This window comes from Hippocampus bargibanti, linkage group LG20, assembly GCF_051943395.1.
Source record: "Hippocampus bargibanti isolate YZ-2025 linkage group LG20, ASM5194339v1, whole genome shotgun sequence".
Classification (NCBI taxonomy): Eukaryota; Metazoa; Chordata; class Actinopteri; order Syngnathiformes; family Syngnathidae; genus Hippocampus; species Hippocampus bargibanti.
Genome location: NC_142753.1, coordinates 1,063,644 through 1,084,683, shown reverse-complemented (window position 1 = coordinate 1,084,683; position 21,040 = coordinate 1,063,644). Strand labels below are relative to the sequence as shown.

General features: G+C 41.5%; 1 protein-coding gene and 1 pseudogene across 2 annotated transcripts; both read left to right on the top strand.

The window, feature by feature from the left end:
• Nucleotides 1-344: 344 nt before the first annotated feature.
• gmeb1 (glucocorticoid modulatory element binding protein 1) lies at nucleotides 345-20,430 on the top strand. Of its 2 annotated transcripts, none has more exons than XM_089022815.1 (10): nucleotides 345-417; nucleotides 1,921-2,104; nucleotides 5,127-5,179; nucleotides 5,249-5,364; nucleotides 8,026-8,129; nucleotides 9,829-9,974; nucleotides 11,766-11,888; nucleotides 11,983-12,117; nucleotides 15,096-15,218; nucleotides 18,018-20,430. In XM_089022815.1, the coding sequence occupies exons 2-10, from the start codon at nucleotides 1,977-1,979 to the stop codon at nucleotides 18,758-18,760; spliced, it is 1,671 nt and encodes a 556-aa protein (XP_088878941.1). In that variant the 5' UTR covers nucleotides 345-417; nucleotides 1,921-1,976; the 3' UTR covers nucleotides 18,761-20,430. The 2 variants fall into 2 exon arrangements, with proteins under 2 accessions (XP_088878941.1, XP_088878940.1); XM_089022814.1 differs by having other exon boundaries at nucleotides 11,980-12,117.
• LOC148882579 (uncharacterized) lies at nucleotides 5,375-7,598 on the top strand (annotated as a pseudogene).
• Nucleotides 20,431-21,040: the final 610 nt, after the last annotated feature.

Sequence of the window (21,040 nt, the reverse complement as noted above, 5' to 3'; positions counted from 1 at the left end):
AAACAAACTGACGAGCCATTTGGGAGCCACAAGAGCCGGATCTTTTTAGTGAGCCGAGCCAAAAGAATCGGCTCTCTGAAAAGAGCCGTAATTCCCATCATTAGTATACATGTATATCCAACAGCTTAATCGTCCTGCCTCGCTGCTTTTTTTCTTCGGCGTCCGCCTGAATCCGAGCGCGTGTGTCGCGGGACTTCTTCTGGCTCAGCCGTCAGCAAGGAGAGCGATTTTTCAACAGCGCGTCTAAGTGGGAAGCTGTGCGTACTTACGTCGGCGGTACGCGGGCCGTGCGTAATTGCGTCAGCAGTACGCGCGAGCCCCGTCGCAAGTCTATCTGAAGCAGGAAGTAAAGCTAAAATAGTCAACAGCGCATGCGCAACTTCTTCAGAATCTAAGGGTGTGAATTCCACTCAACTGGTAAAGAAATGTAATTTTATTTTATTTTCAAAATCTATAGGTTATAAAATTACTCTCCGCTTCAAGGCGTAAATAACACGCTTCAGGTTGAAATGTTGGCGTGGGCTCGTCGCCGTTGTTTGCTTTGCGTAGCTCCGTGCGAGCACACGTCATTTTACGGGGGAAAGGGTGCTTAAAATGCACTTACGAAACGACGTACGTTCCGTAGACGAGTAGCACGTAACAATGACATGAAAAGTAGAAGGCTTGACGCTTCCCTGGTAATCAAGCTACAGAGTCACGAACTAGTCCAAAGCAACGTGTTAGTTACGCCGTTGTGTTAGACGTAATGGCTCCCGTCGATGCTTATACAAAGTAAAAAAAATCTCTCCCGCAGCTACTTACTATTCTCCTTTCGTTTCATTGTGCGATAAACGGCCTTTCTTTTCTGTCCCGATCATGAATCAGAATCAGAATACCTTTATTCGTCCCACAATGGGGAAATTTGCAACACATGCTACATGCTATGTATTTTTAACGTGATAATATAATATGAGGTTAGCAAGACACGCAGTTAACGCCAAAACACACCATGCTCCCGAAATTAAACGTATGTTTATGAACAGGAAAGAGTAGATAATGTCCGTCTTCTTATCCTTTCGGCTTTTCCCTTCAAGGGGTCGCCGCAGCGAATAGGTGTCCTCTATCTTCATAGGTTTGATTCGCATGTTTGTTTTGGCCAAGCTTTTACGTCGGATGCCCTTCCTGAGACAACCCTCTGTATTTATCCGGGCTTGGGACCGGCACAAGAAGACTTATGTCTCCTTGTGGCTACAGAAGAAGCAACTCGCTCAGTAAAAGGCTCCCAAAAACAAAATGGTCATCGGCGCAGCAACAGTCAGAACAGAAAAGCAAAACGATACTCACCAAATGACAGTTGAAAAAGAGGGAACTCAGAATCAGAATCATCTTTATTGCCAAGTATGTAGAACACACAAGGAATTTGTTTCCGGTAGAACACGCTGCACTAGTATCGTTGTCAAAAAAAACTGCTAACTCAATACCACTTGTAGTTTTTCCGTGCCATGTCTATCAAGGCTTGGAGAGGTTTATCTTCAGCCTCCTCCAATCTGTCTTTCCGCAGCCTCCAATGCTTATTTTGGACAGCTTGGTTATGGTGCTGGATTCTGGCTAGCTATCTAGCTCGCTACCTTGCTGGCTATCTATTTGCTATGGAGCTAGCAAGCTAGCTATTTGCTATCTATTAGCGGTCTTGCTGGCTATCTAACTGGCTATATATCATCGTCCCGTTAACTTCCTCAATCGATTTTACATGTTATGAATCCAGCCATTGCCATAGCCTATCAGACTAAACAACGTGCAATGATTTAGATGACTCCTGGTTACCATAATTTTATTATGATGTAGTCAATTCGCTGTTCCGTTTATATTAGGCAATGTAAGACCTTCTTAAACCTCACAAGATTATTGCTATTTTATAACTATATTTTTATCCTATTTTAGCCACATGAAATTCTCCAGCAGCTAGTATTTAAAGGCCGGCAAAACCCGACAGCGTGATGGCAACGACTGAAGACCTAGCTATGTCCACTGGGGAAGTAGTTGAAGTGAAGACTAATGTTGGAAGGAACACAGGCTATCTAAATAAATCCCAGGTCAGCCTTCAGCTTCAGTCTGTCAATGCAGGGTAAGTAACTGGATTCAGTGGTTTTAGCTACAACTTGGATACCATATTACACACAACAACGATTCTATTAAGACGGCAAAAAAAAAATGTCGCAAAGCAATTGAAAAGTAAGCAAAATTTGCATCTGTGTGTGATATTTGCACTTTTATTCATTTTAAAATGAACAATCCGAAACATGCAACATCCTTAAAGGACAACCGACGTCCATAATTTGTAGTTGTGTCCATAATTTGTAAAATGGCTTTAAATGACTTCTACTCAGCGTATTTTACAAAGATTCCACCGCATATAGCTATATTCTACGTTTTAAGGCGATGAATACTCCGGAAGTCTTGTTTTTGAGGTTGTGACGAGTCCGAACGTGACGTCACTAAAGGCCCGTAAAAAAGACGCATTGTAGCGGTCCTTCCATCACGTCAATGTATTTTGCTGTACTTGTTTGGTTTGGGGACCTCGTGTTGCACCCTAAAGGCGCCAGAAGGCCAGAAGAGGGCGACCAAGCGCCATATAAGGAATTTATCAGCCTGTGGAAATGGAGGTGGCCACAGGAGGTCGCCGTTTTGTGTATCTTTTTTTGGTTGAGAGATTTATCCCCAATGTTGCCTCAAAATGGCACAAATAAATCAATAACAAATAATAACAATAACAATAACATATAATAACAAATAACCGATTGCAAACATGTATGCTTTCCTCTTCAGAACTATTTGAATCATATTCATAACTGCATGTGTAACAAGAAAGCATATTCTCCGAATCTGGAGCAATCGTTTTGATTCACTAGCAATGCAAGACGTCTTGGCGTGATGTCACGAACTGGGGGCGGGACTTTCTGAAAATGCCCAATTCGCAGCTCATTTTTTTGCAGATTTTGGACACTTTAAGGCATTTTTATTGGTGTTTTGCATTTGAATAAAAATATCATACTGCGTGTTTTGGGTATTTTAGATGCTATAAAACGTTTTTCTGATGTCAGTTAGGAAACAAAAAAGTGACATCGGTTGTCCTTTAAGGCAGGGGTGTCAAAGTCATTTTTTGCCGCGGGCCACATTGTAGTTATGGTTTCCTCTCGAGGGTCGTTATGAATTTGGGGAAGCCATTAGAATGTTTAAATCCCTTCAAATATTACATATAGAGCACACAGCAAATTAATGAATAACTCATTTTCAAATCTGAAGTCAAGAATAATGACTTTTATTGTGGTTGACATCCAAAAATTTGACATTTTGGCTCAGAATTTAGCAATCATCATGGAATTTAACAAGTTTGATTTGCTTTCGCGGGCCGAAAAAAATGATGTGGCGGGCCGGATTTGGCCCGCGGGCCTTGACTTTGACTCCTGTGCTTTAAGGATTGCAATTGTTTGACTTAGTTCAAGTTTATGTCATGTTCATGTCAACTTTGTTTTTAAATGTCCTACTTGTGCAACAGATGAAATATTTTTCCTTTGGAGAGAGACAAGCCACTGTGGGTGATAGAAATTTTCATGTAGTAGTCCTCTCTTTGGTCAAATGAAAATAATTTTTAAACACTATTTTGGCGGGACTTTAAAGACTACTTTGGGTCAACTTTGCATATTGAGGGTTTTTGGAGTTGTGAGCTGTTGGAGTTTTGAGCTATTTTTACTGAATGTAAATGAAACGGTTGACAGATTTTTTAACAGTCCAAAAATTCACTGAAAAGAAAAACTACATGTAATTGTATTATTTTGTGATTCTTTAAAATAAAGGCCGGATCCCATTTTTTTGGGGGCTCAAATGGCCATTTTCATGTGAAGGCCTTTTCCTACAATAAAATAAAAACAAATGATTAAAAATATCACCAAAACTAGACTTTAACAGGCCTTGGCTGTTTGTCTTTTTTTTTTTCTCTTAAAGTAGGGATGTGACAAAAATTTTCAATAATAATTCATCACATATTTTCTTATACCATATTAAAGCGCATTTAAATAGCTTTCAAATGATATATAGGTTATCGTTCTATGACAAATAATAAGGAAATAATGGACTTTTTAATTTTTGAAATATGAGGGGATTTTCTGCCTGCTTAAAACGATGAAAATCTGTGACCGTGTTATTTATTACAGTTTAAACTATCATAACTTTCTTAATTTTTGGCAGATCTTAACGAGTAAGGTACCATTTAAAAGCTTTTGAAATTCTAAACAAGGACAGAAAACACAAGAAAAGATTCAAAATATAAATTAGCAACCGTCGAATGCAGGCAGATTTTCGTCAGAAAAAAATAGTTGTCACTGAATACTAGGAAATCAAATTGCGAGCTCTAGAAATATATATGCTAATGCTTCTTTTTGCTTGAAAATTGGCAGTTATGGAGAAAAATATATATGCTACCACTATTATGAGTTATAAAAATACACCTTACTCACCTTTATAAACTGTATTTACAGTTTACAGTTAGCAAAAAAAGCGTAAACTTCAATCAATTTTTTCCCCGTTTCTCGTTGTCGTATTCGCATATTTCAAGAACCAGCATGGAGGGAAACGTGTAATACGTCATCATAAGCTGCATAGCTTGGAAAATTCCTCGAAAAACGATTAAGTACTTTACAAAAATGTAATGATATACGACTGCGAGTACAGAGTGCGCTCGCTTCACTGGACAGAAACAATCGCGGTGGAATATAGCGAACTGTAGCGTACCTACTTAAAGGAGAAATTTGACTATTGAAAACCGAGACCATCAAAGCTCGACACATCGTCACCAATAATCCATCTACAGCTCTATTTATTCTACCTTTTGAATTTTTAAATTTACATTAAATGTAAGACATTTGTGTTTGTAGTTGTAATGGATAAATAGAGGCATATCCCGTCACCCCCATTTCATTCTTAAAAAAAATCTGCCTCACAGCAAATCACTTTGATTTGAAGGTGACCCGTAAAAATATGGGACGCTAATTCTTCAATTAATGCTATGTTAAAAGTCCAACACATTTACTTTATGTCAGGTGTGTCTGTTCAAAACATGCAACGATGAATTCAAAGTATTTTCTCTGCAGAGAAAAATCTGATGAAACCGGTGTGTCCGCCACGACAAATGAAGCACAACCAGGTAAGCGTATCAAATAAATACTAATGTTCACTGTGGTCTTGTTTCATATTTATCTTTTCTTTTTTATAGAAGACACCGAGGAAGGCAATGTTGAAATTGGCTGTCCTATCACATGTGGTGACAGTAAAGCAATGTTACTTGTGAAGAAATTTGTGTGCCCAGGAATCAATGTAAAATGTGTGAAGGTTAGTTTTACTCATTTCTCAGGTTCAGCAACACAATATCTTCATAATAACAAGTCTTTTAAATATAATAAACGTGAATCCATTGTGTATTTTTATACAACTTTTAGCAGAGTCCTGGTAACATCGCGCCAACAACAACATATGTAACGTAGTCTCTGCCCCTTAACACTCTATGGTCACCATGGTAATGTTTAAACGTGCCTTCAAAAACAAGTACAAAGCGCATGAAAAATACAACTCACTATAACTGAATCAGTGGGACCCCTGAGCTTGTTTCTCTGCAATGAGGCGGTCCCATGTAGGCATAATGGGAGACAATGACACCCGAAGTGTCTTGCTTATGTCCAGTCTACTCCGTAGTTTTGTTTTGGTTGCTGTTACTTCAGAAAACCCCGCTTCACACAAATAAGATGTCGGAAACTGCAACAGGGTTTTCAGTGCTGTTGTGGCGATCTCTGGGTATTCTGTCATCACCTTAATCCAAAACACCGGCAGAGTTGTTGTGTCAAACATACTTTTAAGTCCGCCATCATTTGCTAACTCCAGCAGTTGTTCTTCCTCTTGCACAAGCATGCTGGATTCACCTGGTTTGTTGACAAATGGGTTGCGGATCCATTCCTTGGCAGTTCGTCAATGTAGGCTCGGGCTCAGTCCAAAAACTCCGCCAATGTCAAATACACTGCTATTCACGCGCCGTCCACACAAATCCAGTTTGGCTTTAAATGCAGCTACTTTATCAGCCAACTTGAAGACAGTTGTAATTTTCCCCTGAAGTGACAGATTGAGTTCATTGACCCATTCCTCGTCACGGAAATGCGCTGCAAGCGGTGACTTCGGACTCAGATAATAAATACAGTAAAGTCTCGTTATATCGATATTCAAGGGAGTCCGAAAAAATATCGATATAACCGGGACTATCGATATATCAGACCCTGTTTGCATGTAATTTTCTCCGTGCGTGCATAGAAATAGTATTGATATAACCGGGACTATCGATATATCCGATATCGATATAACGAGACTTTACTGTAAAACGGAAATTATGTAAATTATTCTTTCTGCCCGGCCCGGTACCAAATGACCCACGGACCGGTACCAGTCCGCGGCCCGGGGGTTGGGGACCCCTGCTCTACATGGATGACATAAAGCTGTATGCTAAGAGCGAAAGGGACATAGAGTCCCTGATCCACACAACCAGGAACTACAGCAGTGACATCGGGATGTCATTCGGGCTTGAGAAATGTAGTCGGATGGTGACTAAGAGGGACAAGGTAGTCCACATTAAAGGGGTTTCACTCCCTGACGGAACAATAGCAGACGTTGAAAACAGCTACAAGTACCTTGGTATACCACAAGCCAATGGCAACCTCGAACTGGCAACAAGGAAAGCGGCCACGGCAAAATACCTCCAGCGGGTGAGGCAAGTCCTCAGAAGCCAGCTCAATGGCAAGAACAAGACCCGGGCAATAAACAGCTATGTCCTGCCAGTGATCAGATACCCTGCAGGAATAATAAGGTGGCCAAAGGAAGAAATTCAGACCACAGATGTTCAGACCTGAAAGCTCCTCCCCATGCATTGAGGATTCCATCCCAGATCCAGCACTCTGAGACTGTACACAAGCCATAAGGAAGGAGGCCGGGAGCTAGTGACTGTGAGAGCAACTGTCCAGGTTGAAACATCCAAGCTCCATGAATACATCAAAGAGAAGGGTCCAATGGATGATGTACTCAGAGAATGTCTCAGACAATGGGGAACAGAGGATGAGGTGCTGGAAGAGGGATCATCATGGGAGGAAAAGCCCTGACACTGGATGTACCACCGAACCATAACTGACGAAAGTGGCTGATCTCAAGAAGTCCTATCTGTGGCTAAAGAGGGCTGGCCGAAAGGATAACACTGATTTACTCATCCTGGCTGCTCAAGAGCAGTTCCTGTGCACACCAGAGCAAGACCCAAGGTGTAGGTTGTGCAAAGAGGCACCTGAGACAATCCAACACATAACTGCAGGGTGTAAGATGCTGGCAGGGAAAGCCTACATGGAGCGCCATAACCAGGTGGCTGGCATAGTCTACCGAAACATCTGTGCGGATTATGGACTGGAAACCCCAAGGTCAAAATGGGAAACACCTCCCAAGGTGGTGGAGAATGACCGAGCAAAGATCCTGTGGGACTTCTAGATACAGACCGACAAGATGGTAATGGCCAACCAACCATATATCGTGATCATAGATAAAGGGGAAAAGAAAGCCGTTGTCGTGGATGTAGCGGTCCCGAGTGATGGAAACATCAGAAAGAAGGAACATGAGAAAATGGAGAAATACCAAGGGCTCAGAGAGGAGCTGGAGAGAGCCTGGAAGGTGAAGGTGACAGTCGTGCCTGTGGTGGTCGGAGCACTCGGGGCAGTGACCCCCAAACTAGACGAGTGGTTGTAACAGATCTCCGGGAACAACATCGGATATGTCAGTCTAGAAAAGTGTATTGCTGGGAACAGCACGGATACTGCGCAGAATCCTCAAGCTTCCTGGCCTCTGGTAGAGGACCTGAGCTAAAAAAAATGGATGATGGACACCACCCAATGGATGATATGCGGAATTTTTAGCGTCTGTTTTCATGTTCTCTCAACAAACTAATGTGTGCCTTGCTCATACTCTCTTCCCTAGTATGACGATCAGCTGATCAGTCCAAAGCAGTTTGTACATATGTCTGGAAAAGCCACTTTGAAAGACTGGAAACGAGCAATCCGCATGGGTGGAGTCATGCTCAGGTGAGCTGTTATTTGTAAATGGTTACCGTATTTATTCGAGTACAACGCGCACCCCTAATTTACAATTAAAAATCCGTGTACAATTTTGTTGGCTCTGACCAAGCATTGTGATAAATATCATTTATTGACAATGTAAACACTGAATCAATACACTGGATATTGGTAATTGTGCAAAACAGCAATGCTTAACTCTCGTTTCAGTGTGGACGAGGTGGGGAAAGGAAATGAAGCGTAGCTAAAGAAATGTTAATCAACAATTTTAAAAAAAGGATTGCGAGTGATCCGGCCGGTCTTTCTGAGAATCGAAACTGAAGGGTGAGAATAGCCACGGAAATGCTGCCCCCTCCTGGAAGGGATAAAGCATTAAATATACAGTAAAGTCTCGTTATATCGATATTCAAGGGAGTCGGAAAAAATATCGATATAACCGGGACTATCGATATATCCGACCCTGTTTGCATGTAATTTTCTCCGTGCGTGCATAGAAATAGTATCGATATAACCGGGACTATCGATATATCCGATATCGATATAACGAGACTTTACTGTATATGAGAATTTTTTTTCCCAGGCCTCATTTATAACGCGCACTTTTTGTGCGTTATACTCGAATAAATACACACTATATGTTTTGCAGCAATAATTACAACTGTGGTTCTTCACGTTTTTTGGGGGTACTGAACCCAAGCAGTTAATTTGCACATTCACCAAGCACTTCATGAACGAAAAGTAAATCTCTCTATTTTTTTTTTACAAATTCAAGATGTTAAAACCGGGAAACGGTAAATACAATTTCAAAACTGAAGTATACTTTTTAAAAATTGGACGACATACTATCGGAACTTGACGACTAAGCAAACTACATTTCTCATAGCACTGATTGGACAAGCGATCATTTGATTATCTGCAGCCAGTGATGGCCATTTGCTATTTAGTTGTTTTTTGTTTTTGTTTTTTTACTTCCGAGTTGAGTGAACGCTGGCGCTTGTGGCTGTTGCTGCTAACCCGCAGAAAAAATATCCTGTGACTGTAAAGTGTCCTTGAGAGTTTTGAAAGGCGCTTATAAATGAAATGTATTATGTTGTATTTCATTTCTAAGTGCCTTTCAAAACTCTCAAGGCCACTTTACAGTCACAGGATAAGTTTTTCTGCGGGTGAGCAGCGGCAGCCTAATGCGCCAGCGTTCACTCAACACGGAATAACTCAAATAGACAGAAAGTTAGCCAGCTGGCTAATAGATAATTGACAATACTCTATCTCGCAGATTTTCTCCCAATCCAAAATTACTGTAAGACTAAACCGTTTTTTTTTTTACTTTGGTGTTAACTAAAACTATGACATATTTATGACTGACTAAAATGTTTTGAAGAATAATGAGCCTTTTTTCATCCAAAGAGCAAAACAAAGATGGCTGCGAAATTATGATCCTGCTGTATTTTGCAGATTTTCTGCCAATACAGAAGTACTGTAAGACTAAAACCTCTTTGACTTTTTTTGTCAAATAAAATTATAAAATATTTATGACTGACTAAAATGTTTTTTGAAGAGTAATGAGCATTTTCTCATCCAAAACAAAGATGGCTGCCAAATCCGACATAAATGTGAAATTACCCTACACTCGACACATTTATTCTTTTATTCAGAATTTCAGTCTTTCAAATTGATCAGGAGCTTCATTAATTTTCTCCGCTCCTTCCAGAAAGATTATGGATTCGGGACAACTGGACTTCTATCAGCACACGACATTGTGTTCAAACACTTGCCGCAGCACCAAATTTGACCTGTTAATCAACAACACGCTGTTTCCACCTGACGGCAGCGGACTCTCATTGACATCTTGTCAAGGTGAGGGCTTGTTTTTCAGTTTTACTATTTTCATTCTACAAAACCTGTCCTATGAGTGATATTCAATAAATAAAGTGAATTATCTAATACAAAGAGAAGCTTACACTTGAACATTTTCAATACGGTCTCCCAACACTGTCACAGACTTTTCCCATCTGTCCACAGAGGAATGTGGTTTGTTGAACTGAGGTTTACATGGAACACAATGGTCGTATGGTCACGTGACTGATATTGTCGTCATTTCAAGGTTTATCTCAATTTTGATTCAATAAACAGCCCAGTCCGACTTGACCTGATTATGCAATACGACAAAGGAAAGAAAAGATGGCATAAAGGTTCGGAGATTTACATAGATCGTGATCGACAGTTAATCGCTTACTGGCACCAAGTCGTACAGTTAATCGCTTACTGGCACCAAGTCGATCGTGACAAAAAAAAAAAAACAATTAGCATCTTTGTGCATGTTAGAACAATAAAACTCTTCTAAAATGAAACCATGTTTACAGCAAGAATATTTTTTAAAAAGGGGACTTTTCACAATTTTATCTCAAATGTAAACACACACACACATGTAAACACATTTGTGTACTCTTTATTTTTATTCCGATAGTTCATGAGTATGAGCATACATTTATTTGACACTTCATATCGCCAGTGGTAAAAGAAAAAACGGGAAAGAAATTGCGAAATTTACAGTCCGCATTCACTTACATCAATTTTTTTTGAATTGTCTTTTTACATTGCTTAATCCATCTTTTATTTTTATTACTTTTATCCTGTCTTCAGGCGTTAGAGCTTTTCTTTTCTTAACTCCTTCGTCTGCAAAGGTCCGTTCTGCAGCCATTTTAGCAATGCAACGTTTATGCTGCGTTTGAATCTAACGATGACAAATACTTCTTGTGCTACTGCGCACGTGTAAACTGATTTGGTGGTTGCTGTAGCCCTTTCCAAGTTATGCAGTAGGAGTACGCTGTCAGGTGAGATTGGATTAGATTTGCGGTAGGTGGAGAAAACGATTCATATTACGCAACAGGGCGACTTTTCGTTGAGGTGGGAAGCAGAAAAGCAGTACTAGTAGATGTTTTCACACATTTTTGCAACATGTGTGTTTTGTTGTAGAGGAGTTTCACTGAAACATATTTTCTTAGGTTAATGTACACCGCACCCTAATCATCCTATCAGTCATATTATTACAAACCACAGTTAAAAAATTAAATAAAACAAAGCTGGTCAATCTTCAAACTATGGTAACGCATGGCCTGTGTACTGTAGCTGTACTGTTAACATTTTGTACACTTCATTTGGCACCGTTGCACTGGTATTTTCACGTTTCCTGTATTTATTTACAATTAAAAAAACACTCATTTTAATGCTCTTTTGTGTTTTACACTTTTTAAAACACATCACAAATTCACCAGTGACTTTTTAACTTGTGTTAGGGTTTTCATTCTAAAGACAAATGGAACAGTTCTCTTGTGGATGAATAAAGAATCGGTCTTGTCTTTGTCATCAGCATTGTTTTCTGTCTGTCACAGTTCAAAGAACTTGAAACATGTTTTTGGATACCAGAATGCAGACGGCAGGCAAAATTCCGTACAAAAAATATTTCAAGGAATACAAAAATGTCTCCCATCTGCTGGTTAAACCAAGAACAAGAACATGACACTGTCAAACTAATGTGAAAGTGAGCACAAAGCCCAAATCATAAACTGGTACTTATCATGATAGAGGAAAATAAGTCCATTGTAACTTTTATGACAATCTGAACACACTCTCTTGTCGCTCTTGCAGCACAGCAGTCCTTTGCGAATGGTAAGGTCGAAGGAGACAATATGACAGAGAGGCCGAGTGGAAAGCAGGACTGCATCTTAAATTCGGCAGAATATGTAAACAAAGAATCTCCTGAAATCTCAGGTACTTCCACTTTTGCATGTGTTCGTCATTTCATGACACGGAATGCATTTCAGAGACCACATGAATGATACAGTTGTCTGCTTATCCCCAGAAGATACGCTAAACTTCTGGAAGGGAATTGCTGATGTGGGTTTACTTGGTGAAGTGGTGACCAAAATCAGTACAGAGCTCCTGGATTTGCTGAACCGCTTGAAGTTGCTGAAGGAGAATGTTGTCTTACAGAACACAGGTACAAAGATTTTAACCGTATTTCCTGCACTATAAGCGGCATCTAAAAGCATTTGATGTTCTCAAACCCCGACAGTATGCCTTGTAATCCGATGCGCTTTCTTGGATCAATATTCTGATTTGTGGTACAAGTAACATCCGACTTACGACCGGGTTCCGTTCTGACAAAACGATCGTAAGTCAAATGGTCATAAGTCGAAATGCATTCAAACTGGCCGACGCGAGGTTTATACGACAGGATCGTATACGATGTCAATCTGTTGTTTTTAAAGAATGTTTTCTATTGAATACTATGATATACCAAACTGCTTACAGTTTAATTATAAATCTTATAACTTTTAGTGTCATTTTTATCATTTTATATTTCGTATTATCGATTTTTGTTACTGTGTCGTTCTGCTGACCCAAATACGTACGGCTTCCCACGCAGGCGCGCTGTTGAAAAATCAGTCTCCCTGCTAATGGAAAAGCCAGAAGAGGTCACCCAACACACACGCTCAGACTTAGGCGGTCGTCGCGCCGATCCCGCGCGCCCGAGCGCCGACGGCCGACCCGCCTCGTCTTTCCCGGGAATGCAAATCAAACGCTGACAACAGTGGTATAGGGACCAAACGGTCCGTATCAGGGAGTTCGGTACAACAAACACCCGAAGCACCCCCCACAGAACTCCCTCAGGGACACAGTCAAATGGCAAGTTCCCATGTACTGTACCTTCGAAGACCCTTTGCTTTGTGCTCACTTTCACATTAGTTTGGTGTAGAGCTGTTCCACTGTTTCACGGCCGTGACAAAAACCACACTGCTCCTACATCCTCGCCTACACCCCTGAAAAGTCTTGACCGTGGAGGCGGAGGAGTGTGATCCTTCTGTCGTTGGATCATACACTCAGGTCCCCCTTTTTAAAAAGAGAGACCACTAATCCAGTCTGCCATTCTAGAGGCACTCTCCTCAATGACCAAACGACATTGCAGAGACATATCAACCAGGACAAGCCCACAACATCCATAGCCTGCGTGTGGATCTCATCCAGCCCTCAGGTTTTGCCACCGAGAAGCTTTTTAACCACTTTGGTAACTTCAACCACAGAGATAAGAGAACCCACCTCAGAGTCCCCAGTCTCTTCCTCAAAGGAAGATGTGTTGGTGGAGTTGAGATCTTTCAAAGTGCCTTCCCACCGACTCTCAATGTACCGAATCCATGTCAGCACCGCCCCATTATACAGAGCATTTGTGGTATGCTTCCTTCTCCTGAAACGTTGGATGATGGACCAGAATTTCCTCAAAGCCGTCCGGAAATTGGCTTTCATGGCCTGACTGAACTCTTCCCAGGCTCAAGTTTGTGCCTCAGGAACGACTGAAGCTGCATTCCATTTAGCCATAAATGCCCGATAGGACTACTTATTCAGCTTGACTGCATCCCTTCCTTCTGGTGTCCACCAGAAGGCATTAACTACTCAATGTCTCCTACATCACTCACAATATGGGAAAATCTCTGCCGGAGGTGAGAGTTGAAACTCCATCAGACAGGGGATTCTATCAGACGCTCCCAACCAACCCTCCAAATACGTTTGGGTCTTCCAGGTTATACAGGCATCTCCCCCACCATGGGAGCCAACTCACCACCGGGTGGTAATCAGTTGACAGGTCTGCCCCTCTTTTTACCTGAGTGTCCACAACATGCATCCGCAAATCCGATGAGACAACCACAAAGTCAACATCAAACTACAGCCAAGTTTGTCCCGCTGCCAAGTGCATATACGTTTACGACGTACAAGGTCTTTGATCTGGACAATCCGTGCCAAGCACAGAAGTCCAACACATTACTCAAGTTTTTGTTTGGGCCGTTCCTCACAATCATGCCCTTCCTCATCTTGCTCGTCATTAAAGACGTGAGCATTAAAGTCCCTCAGCAAAACAAGGAAGTCTCTGGCAGAAGTACTCTACAGCACGCCCTCCAAGGACTCCAAAAAGGCTGGGTATGCTGCATTGCTGTTGGTTGCATATGTACAAAAACAGTCAGGAGCCGACGCCCATTCCCATCTCCCTATACCAGAAGGCAGAAGGAGGAAAGCCTCTCACGGACTGGTGTAAACCCCAATGTACAAGCACTCAGCCGGGGCGCAATGGGTATGCTGAGACCAAATCCAGAGTGAAAGACAGTCCAAACCCTCTCGAGAGAAATGGTACCGGAACCCCAGGTTCTGTGTGGAGGCAAATTCTCTACTTCAAACACAAGCTTGGGCTCCTTCCGTGCAAGAGAGGTGACATTCCACATCCTTAGAGCTGTCCTTTGTAGCCGAAGATTAGACCGCCGGGTCCCTGCCTTTGGCTTCAGCCAAGCTCACATTGCACACAACCCTTTTGGCGCCCTTACGATGGGTTGCGAGCCCATGAGAAGGGGGACCCACATTGCCTCGTCGGGCTGAGGCTGGCCGGGCCCTATGGTTGTAGGCCCGGCCACCGGGTGCTTGCCAAGAAGCCCCAATTCATGGCCTGATTTCAGAGGGGAACGCCTGTAACCCACATCTGCAAGGGAACCTGAGATCCATTCATTTTATTCATCAGAAGGGGTTTTTGAGCCGTACTTTGTCTGGTCCCTCGCTTGGGACCTGTTTATCATGGGTGACCCGGCCAGTCGCATAAGAAAACTTCGCTTCTATTATCATTGGCACATACAAACCACTCCACCACAGTAAGGTGACGACTCACGGCATATAATGGTGCATAATGCTACCACAGCCACTATTTTAGCTTCTATTCTATGCACGTTGTAATGCGGTACACCCCATATTTGAAAATAGTTTTAAAATAGGCCATTCACAGAAGGAGCTTCTACACTCGTTATAGTGTGGAAAATAAGGTACTTGTTGCCCTATTTTCATGAGGATCCCAAAAAGTTTATTACAGCGGTTAATTGTGTAGTTCAATGTTGGCATTTGCAAAATTAATAATAACCAACTGATCGCATTTCTCCCTGGTAGAGGTTGCAGTGCTTAGTAACCTTGGCCAGGTGTTTGGACTGCTCAACTCTGTCAAGAAGATGCTGGTGAAGCGGCGACAGGAAACTGATCCGAGCCAGGTTCAAATCCTTCGAAATCTTTGCAGTGAGTAGTGCACACATTGAAACAAAGTATAGTTTACTATGTGCTCTTGAGAAATTACAGTAAAGTCTCGTTATATCGATATCGGATATATCGATAGTCCCGGTTATATCGATACTATTTCTATGCACGCACGGAGAAAATTACATGCAAACAGGGTCGGATATATCGATAGTCCCGGTTATATCGATATTTTTTCGGACTCCCTTGAATATCGATATAACGAGACTTTACTGTACGTTGGTAACAATAAGTTAACAGAAAGTAACTTTTTTTGTTTTGTTTTGTTTTGTTTTTGAAGCAAAATATCAATCGAAAATCATGTGGAAAGTGCTTTTTTTAAAAAAAAAAATTGAAGTTACCAACGGACATCAATATCTGCAAAGAAAAATCAATAAACATTGTACTGCAACTCTTCTTTTAGGATTAATAATTTTATCCTGCTCCAGACGTGTTTCATGCGTGTCAGCATGTGTATTCCTACATCCACAAACACACCCCATAAAATTCTTTTTGTGTTTGTGATTATTTGTTAAATGCAGGAATGTTTATTAGTGTGAACCTCAAATATCTTGTCCTTGCAGTGTCTTCAAATCAATGTAATGATGATGTGAAAATCATGGAATTATTGTCTTCTTATTTTTATTTCAGAATTCACCGGAATTGGTTTTGTTGTGAGTTAAATACAAGATAGCTATATTTGTGACAGAACAGTTACAAATCTTGCCTTTTCCCCTTTAAAGTCTGAAAGAAGTTAATTCTTCTTTTCCTTTCGGCTTTTCCCTTCAGGGGTCGCCGCAGCGAATCAATTTCCTCCATCGAACCGGTTTTGTGCATCCTCTTCTCTCACACCAGCTGCCTTATGTCCTCTTTGACAACATCCATGAACCTCCTCTTTGGTCTTCCTCTCGGTCTCCTGCCTGGAAGTTCTAGGCTCAGCATCCTTCTCCCGATATAGTCACTCTCTCTCCTCTGGACATGTCCAAACCATCTCAGTCTGACTTTCTCTCCAAAGCCTCTAATATGAGTTGTCCCTCCACTGTACTCATTCCTGATCCTATCCAACCTGGTCACTCCCAAAGAAAACCTCAACATCTTCAGCTCTGCTACCTCCAGCTCTGCTTCATGTCTTTTCTTCAGTGGCACTGTCTCCAGTCCAAACATCATGGCTGCTCTCACCACGGTTTTATACACTTTTCCTTTCATCCTAGCTGAAAGCCTTCTATCACACATCACACCTGACATTTTTCTCCAGCCACTCCAGCCTGCCTGGACACACTTCTTCACCTCACTTTTCCACACTCTCCATTGCTCTGGACAGTTGACCCCAAGTACTTAAAATCCGCCACCTTCTTTATCTCTTCTCCCTGTAGCATCACTCTTGCACTTGGATCCCTCTCATTCACACACATCTATTCCGACTTGCTGCGACTGATCTTCATTCCTCTCCTTTCCAGGGCATACCTCCACATCTCTAGTTTCTCCGCCACTAATACCTTTTTAAAAAAATAACATCAAGGTACCTGGGACTTGGGTAGTAACACATTACACAGGCAGTAAAACAGTGAACCTACGTCAACCTTTCACGGCATGATGTTTCAGGGATGTATTTTGTGTATTTTTGTAGTTATTTTCTAATAGTGCATTGTTTTTCACCACTGTAGGAACTGTAGACCAATGTCATCAATCTCAACGCCTCGTCCCTGTATAGTTTGCCACAATTTAAAGGGCGACCAATGTCACTTTTTTGTTTTTTAACTGACATCAGAAAAACGTTTTATAGCATCTAAAATTCCCAAAACACGCAGTATGATATTTTTATTCAAATGCAAAACACCAATAAAAATGACTTAAACTGTCCAAAATCTGCAAAAAATTGAGCTGCGAATTGGGCATTTTCAGAAAGTCCCGCCCCCAGTTCGTGACATCACGCCAAGACGTCTTGCATTGCTGGAGAATCAAAACAATGGCTTCAGATTCTGAGAATATGCATTCTTGTTACACATCCAGTTATGAATATGATTCAAATAGTTCTGAAGAGGAAAGCATACATGTTTGCAATCGATTAAAGAATTTATTCCGTGTCATTTTGAGGCAAACGGGCTGGGGGGAATGTCTCACCCAAAAAGAGGCAAGAAAATGGCCACCGAGCTGTGAGGAATGAATCAGCCCGTTTCCACAGGCTGAAAAATTCGTTCCATGGAGCTTGGACTCCCTCTGCTGACGGCTTTTGGATGTAGAATAAGGTTTTCATAAAAACAGTACAGCGAAATACATTGATGTGATGGAAAGACGCTACAATGCGTCTTTTTACGGTCAGGAGGCGGTCCTTTTCTGACGTCACATGAGGACTCGTCACCAACTCAAAAACAAGACTTCCTGAATGTTCAGCGCGAGTCTTAAAAGGTAAAATATAGCTATATGTGGTGGAATCTTATTAAAATATGCTCAGTAGAAGTCATTTGAAGCCATTTTACAAATTATGGACACAACTTGTCGGTTGTAGGAACGATCCAAATTGAACCTCATCCTGCCATCGCGATTTAGTGAAGGGTTTTGCTGTTTTATGAAAAGAACTTTTTTTACTCCCCTTTCAAAATATGGGTACGCGTCTTTTTGGGTCACCTTGTATGATGCTTATCCTCAGTTTGTTTTTGTTGACGATATTCAGATTAGACGATGCTTTGTCACTGACAACTTCTAATTTACGTTAAGATCCGATGGTGTGCAATGAAACCAAAGTGAGACATCATTTAACAGTTTTTGATTTGTATTTCATTTCATATTTGTTGTTATCTGTAGACCTGGAGTTGCAGTTGGCCGAACAACGAAAGCAGCAACAGAGTCAAGCTCTTCCGTCATGCCCACACCCTGCCAAAAGCACGACCGTCAAACGCCAAACAAAGCGACCGCGTTTGCAGAAACCCGTAGCCACCACCACCACCCTCCTGACGTCCAGCATCAACCATCCTGCCCTCACGCCTCCACAATTCACCATTCTGTCCCCAATCTCCTTATCCTCTCTGGGTCAGCCATTTGCTGTGGCAGACCTACCGATCCCATCCCTCAGCCAGTCATCGGGCACTGTCACTCTCCTCCCCACCGGCTCACAGCTCTTCACACGAAACATGGTGACCGGAGACGGAAAAGCTGACAGTATTACCTTACACGCTTCTTCCAACCTAACGCTGGTGGAAACGAGCCCCGCGCATGACTCAAACCAATTAAGTACAATGATCAAACCTGTGGAGCTGCTACACCTGAGCCAGCAAGTCCCCGTAGAGGCACAGGTGCTGGATAACGCCATGATGGTGCAGCAGAAGTTAATGCAGGGAGAGGTGGAAACCAACCAGGACCACACAGTCATCGAGATCAACTCACGTTCAGTCGAAGAAGGTGAAATCATGGCGCTACAGCTCAACGGTGAGTCAGGTGGAGATCAGGCTGCTGTAGTCCAGCGAAGGATGGAGGTCGCAGGCGTTCGGGGGCTGGAGTTAGATGCCAATGGACATGTACCCGCTGTACACATTGTGCTGATAAGATAAAGTATTCAGGAAGACAAACAAGTTAAATTAGAAAGAAATACTTACTGATCACGGTAGGTCTTGAAAAAAAATGTAGAACTTTTCAACAACTTCATTTCATAACTGGAATTTAATAAATTGCATTACAAAAATATTTACAAGACTATATTTTTGATAGGATAAAGTATTCAGGAAGAAAACCAAGTTAAAGGACAACCGACACCATTTTTTTGTTTCCTAACTGACATCAGAATAACGTTTTATAGCATCGAAAATAGCCAAAACACACAGGCTGATATTTTTAGTCAAATGCAAAACACCAATAAAAATGACTTGGAGTGTCCCAAAACTACTTCAAAATAACACCGTAAATGGCGAGTTTCAGAAGGTCCCGCCCCCTCGTTCGTGATGTCACACCAGGACGTCTTGCCTTGCTCGAGAATCAAAACAATGACTTCAGATTGGGAGAAGATGCTTTCTTGTTACTCATCCAGTTATGAATATGATTCAAATAGTTCTGAAGAGGAAAGCATAAATATTTGCAATCGATTAAAGAAGTCCTTCCGTATCAATTCAAGCCGTCTGGACTCCAATGTAGCGTCCCAGAAAATGCACAAGATGGCGCCAAAGCTCCGTTGGAAATCGGCTGACTTGTGCGCTGGGAATTTATGTAAACTTACACCTTCTTTATGCGTGTTACCGCAATTGGCTGCGACACACAACGATTCACCATCGCGTTATTTATGTAGTTTGCCTTCTAATTTTGCGATCAACAAAAAAGTACCCAAAATGCATTGTGTGTCACTTTCTCAGTCAGGGGCGTTCCTGACGTGACGTCACCAACTCGAAAACAAGACTTGCTGAATATTCAGCGCGAGTCTTAAAACGTAAAATATAGCTATATGCGGTGGAATCTTTTTAAAATACGCTCAGTAGAAGTCATTTGAAGTCATTTTACAAATGATGGACGCAACTTGTCCGGAGGCGTCGGTTGTCCTTTAAATAAGACAGAAATACTTATTCATCACGGTAGGTATTGGGGAAAAAAAATGGATAACTTTTCAAAAACTTAATTTCATAACTACGATGTAATAAATTGCATTAAAAATATTCACAAGACTATATTTTCCTTTCAGGTGTTCATTTGAGTACTTATGCTAGAAATAAGAAAAAAAAATTACATTAATTCTGGGGGGGCTGCAAGGCTTTCTAACGGGACCCACAAAACAAAAACTTGGAAGTGAGTTATTGACAATCAATATATAATAAAATGTAATAAAATTGCATATTTCTGTGGAGGCCCCCCCCCCCTTTCTGGCTCTAATGCCACAATCAATGCTGACCCAATTGCTTGGTAATCAGGTTTTTTATTTATTTGATTTTTTTTTTTATACATCTCATGTGAAAATCATGACGGAACTTCGACTGAAACAAAGTGTCTTCATGAGAATAATGATCTCCACTTGACGATTGACAACAGTCGTCTTATGGGGTGTATCGGAGCGGCAGCACAGGCAGGACCGGAACGTGACCAAAAAATCTCAAGAAATGGGAAGTAACTGATGGATTATCAACATTTCATTTCCATGAGATGATTAATCCACTAAGGCCAAGTACAAACATTAAGATAAAAAAAAAAACATTTGTTGACGATCACACACCACAAATAAACATAACATTTTTAAAACATATTTTGTGTGTGAGGTGCTCATTACAGATCTCCGCATGCAAGGATTCTCTTCCGCCGCCGATCAAGACTCCAATCCTCTGAAGGAGAACTCTTGCGTGATCACACGTGACTTCACATACTCATCAATGACCAGGCGAAAATTCAACCTTCGAAGGACGGAGCCTATGAATTTGGACACAGCCAATGTTGATATGGAAATACAGTAATACCTCTGCTTACGAACGCCTTGGCTAACGAACTGTTCAGTTGACAAACGTTAAATTCACGAGAATTTAATCTTGGCATACAAACTATTTTTCGGGATACACACGCAGCGCCACAATGAGTATGTGTCGTTCACGAACGAGCCCGTTCTCCTAATAGGGAAATGGCAGCCGACTTTTTTTGTGCTCTATTCCCCGCCCCCAGTCTTCGGTTAAAGCCGCACGTGATTGGTCACTGATGCAGCAGTGGGGGAGGGAGGTTACAGAAACACAGAGCTGCAAATAAAAATAGATAGGCAGACGACAGAGAGAGAGTGAGAAAGTGGATAGAAAACAGTGACATTTGGACTCATTTCAACTTTATTGATAGTTCAAAGGTTATTAAGACTGCAAGGTTAAAATATCCCA

Excerpts from the sequence above, each read along its gene's own strand:
- gmeb1 (XM_089022814.1), top strand. The coding sequence starts at position 1,977 with ATGGCAACGACTGAAGACCTAGCTATGTCCACTGGGGAAGTAGTTGAA. Across the intron at positions 8,130-9,828 it reads ATGGGTGGAGTCATGCTCAG|AAAGATTATGGATTCGGGAC; the intron begins GTGAGCTGTTAT and ends CGCTCCTTCCAG. Across the intron at positions 12,118-15,095 it reads TGTTGTCTTACAGAACACAG|AGGTTGCAGTGCTTAGTAAC; the intron begins GTACAAAGATTT and ends TCTCCCTGGTAG.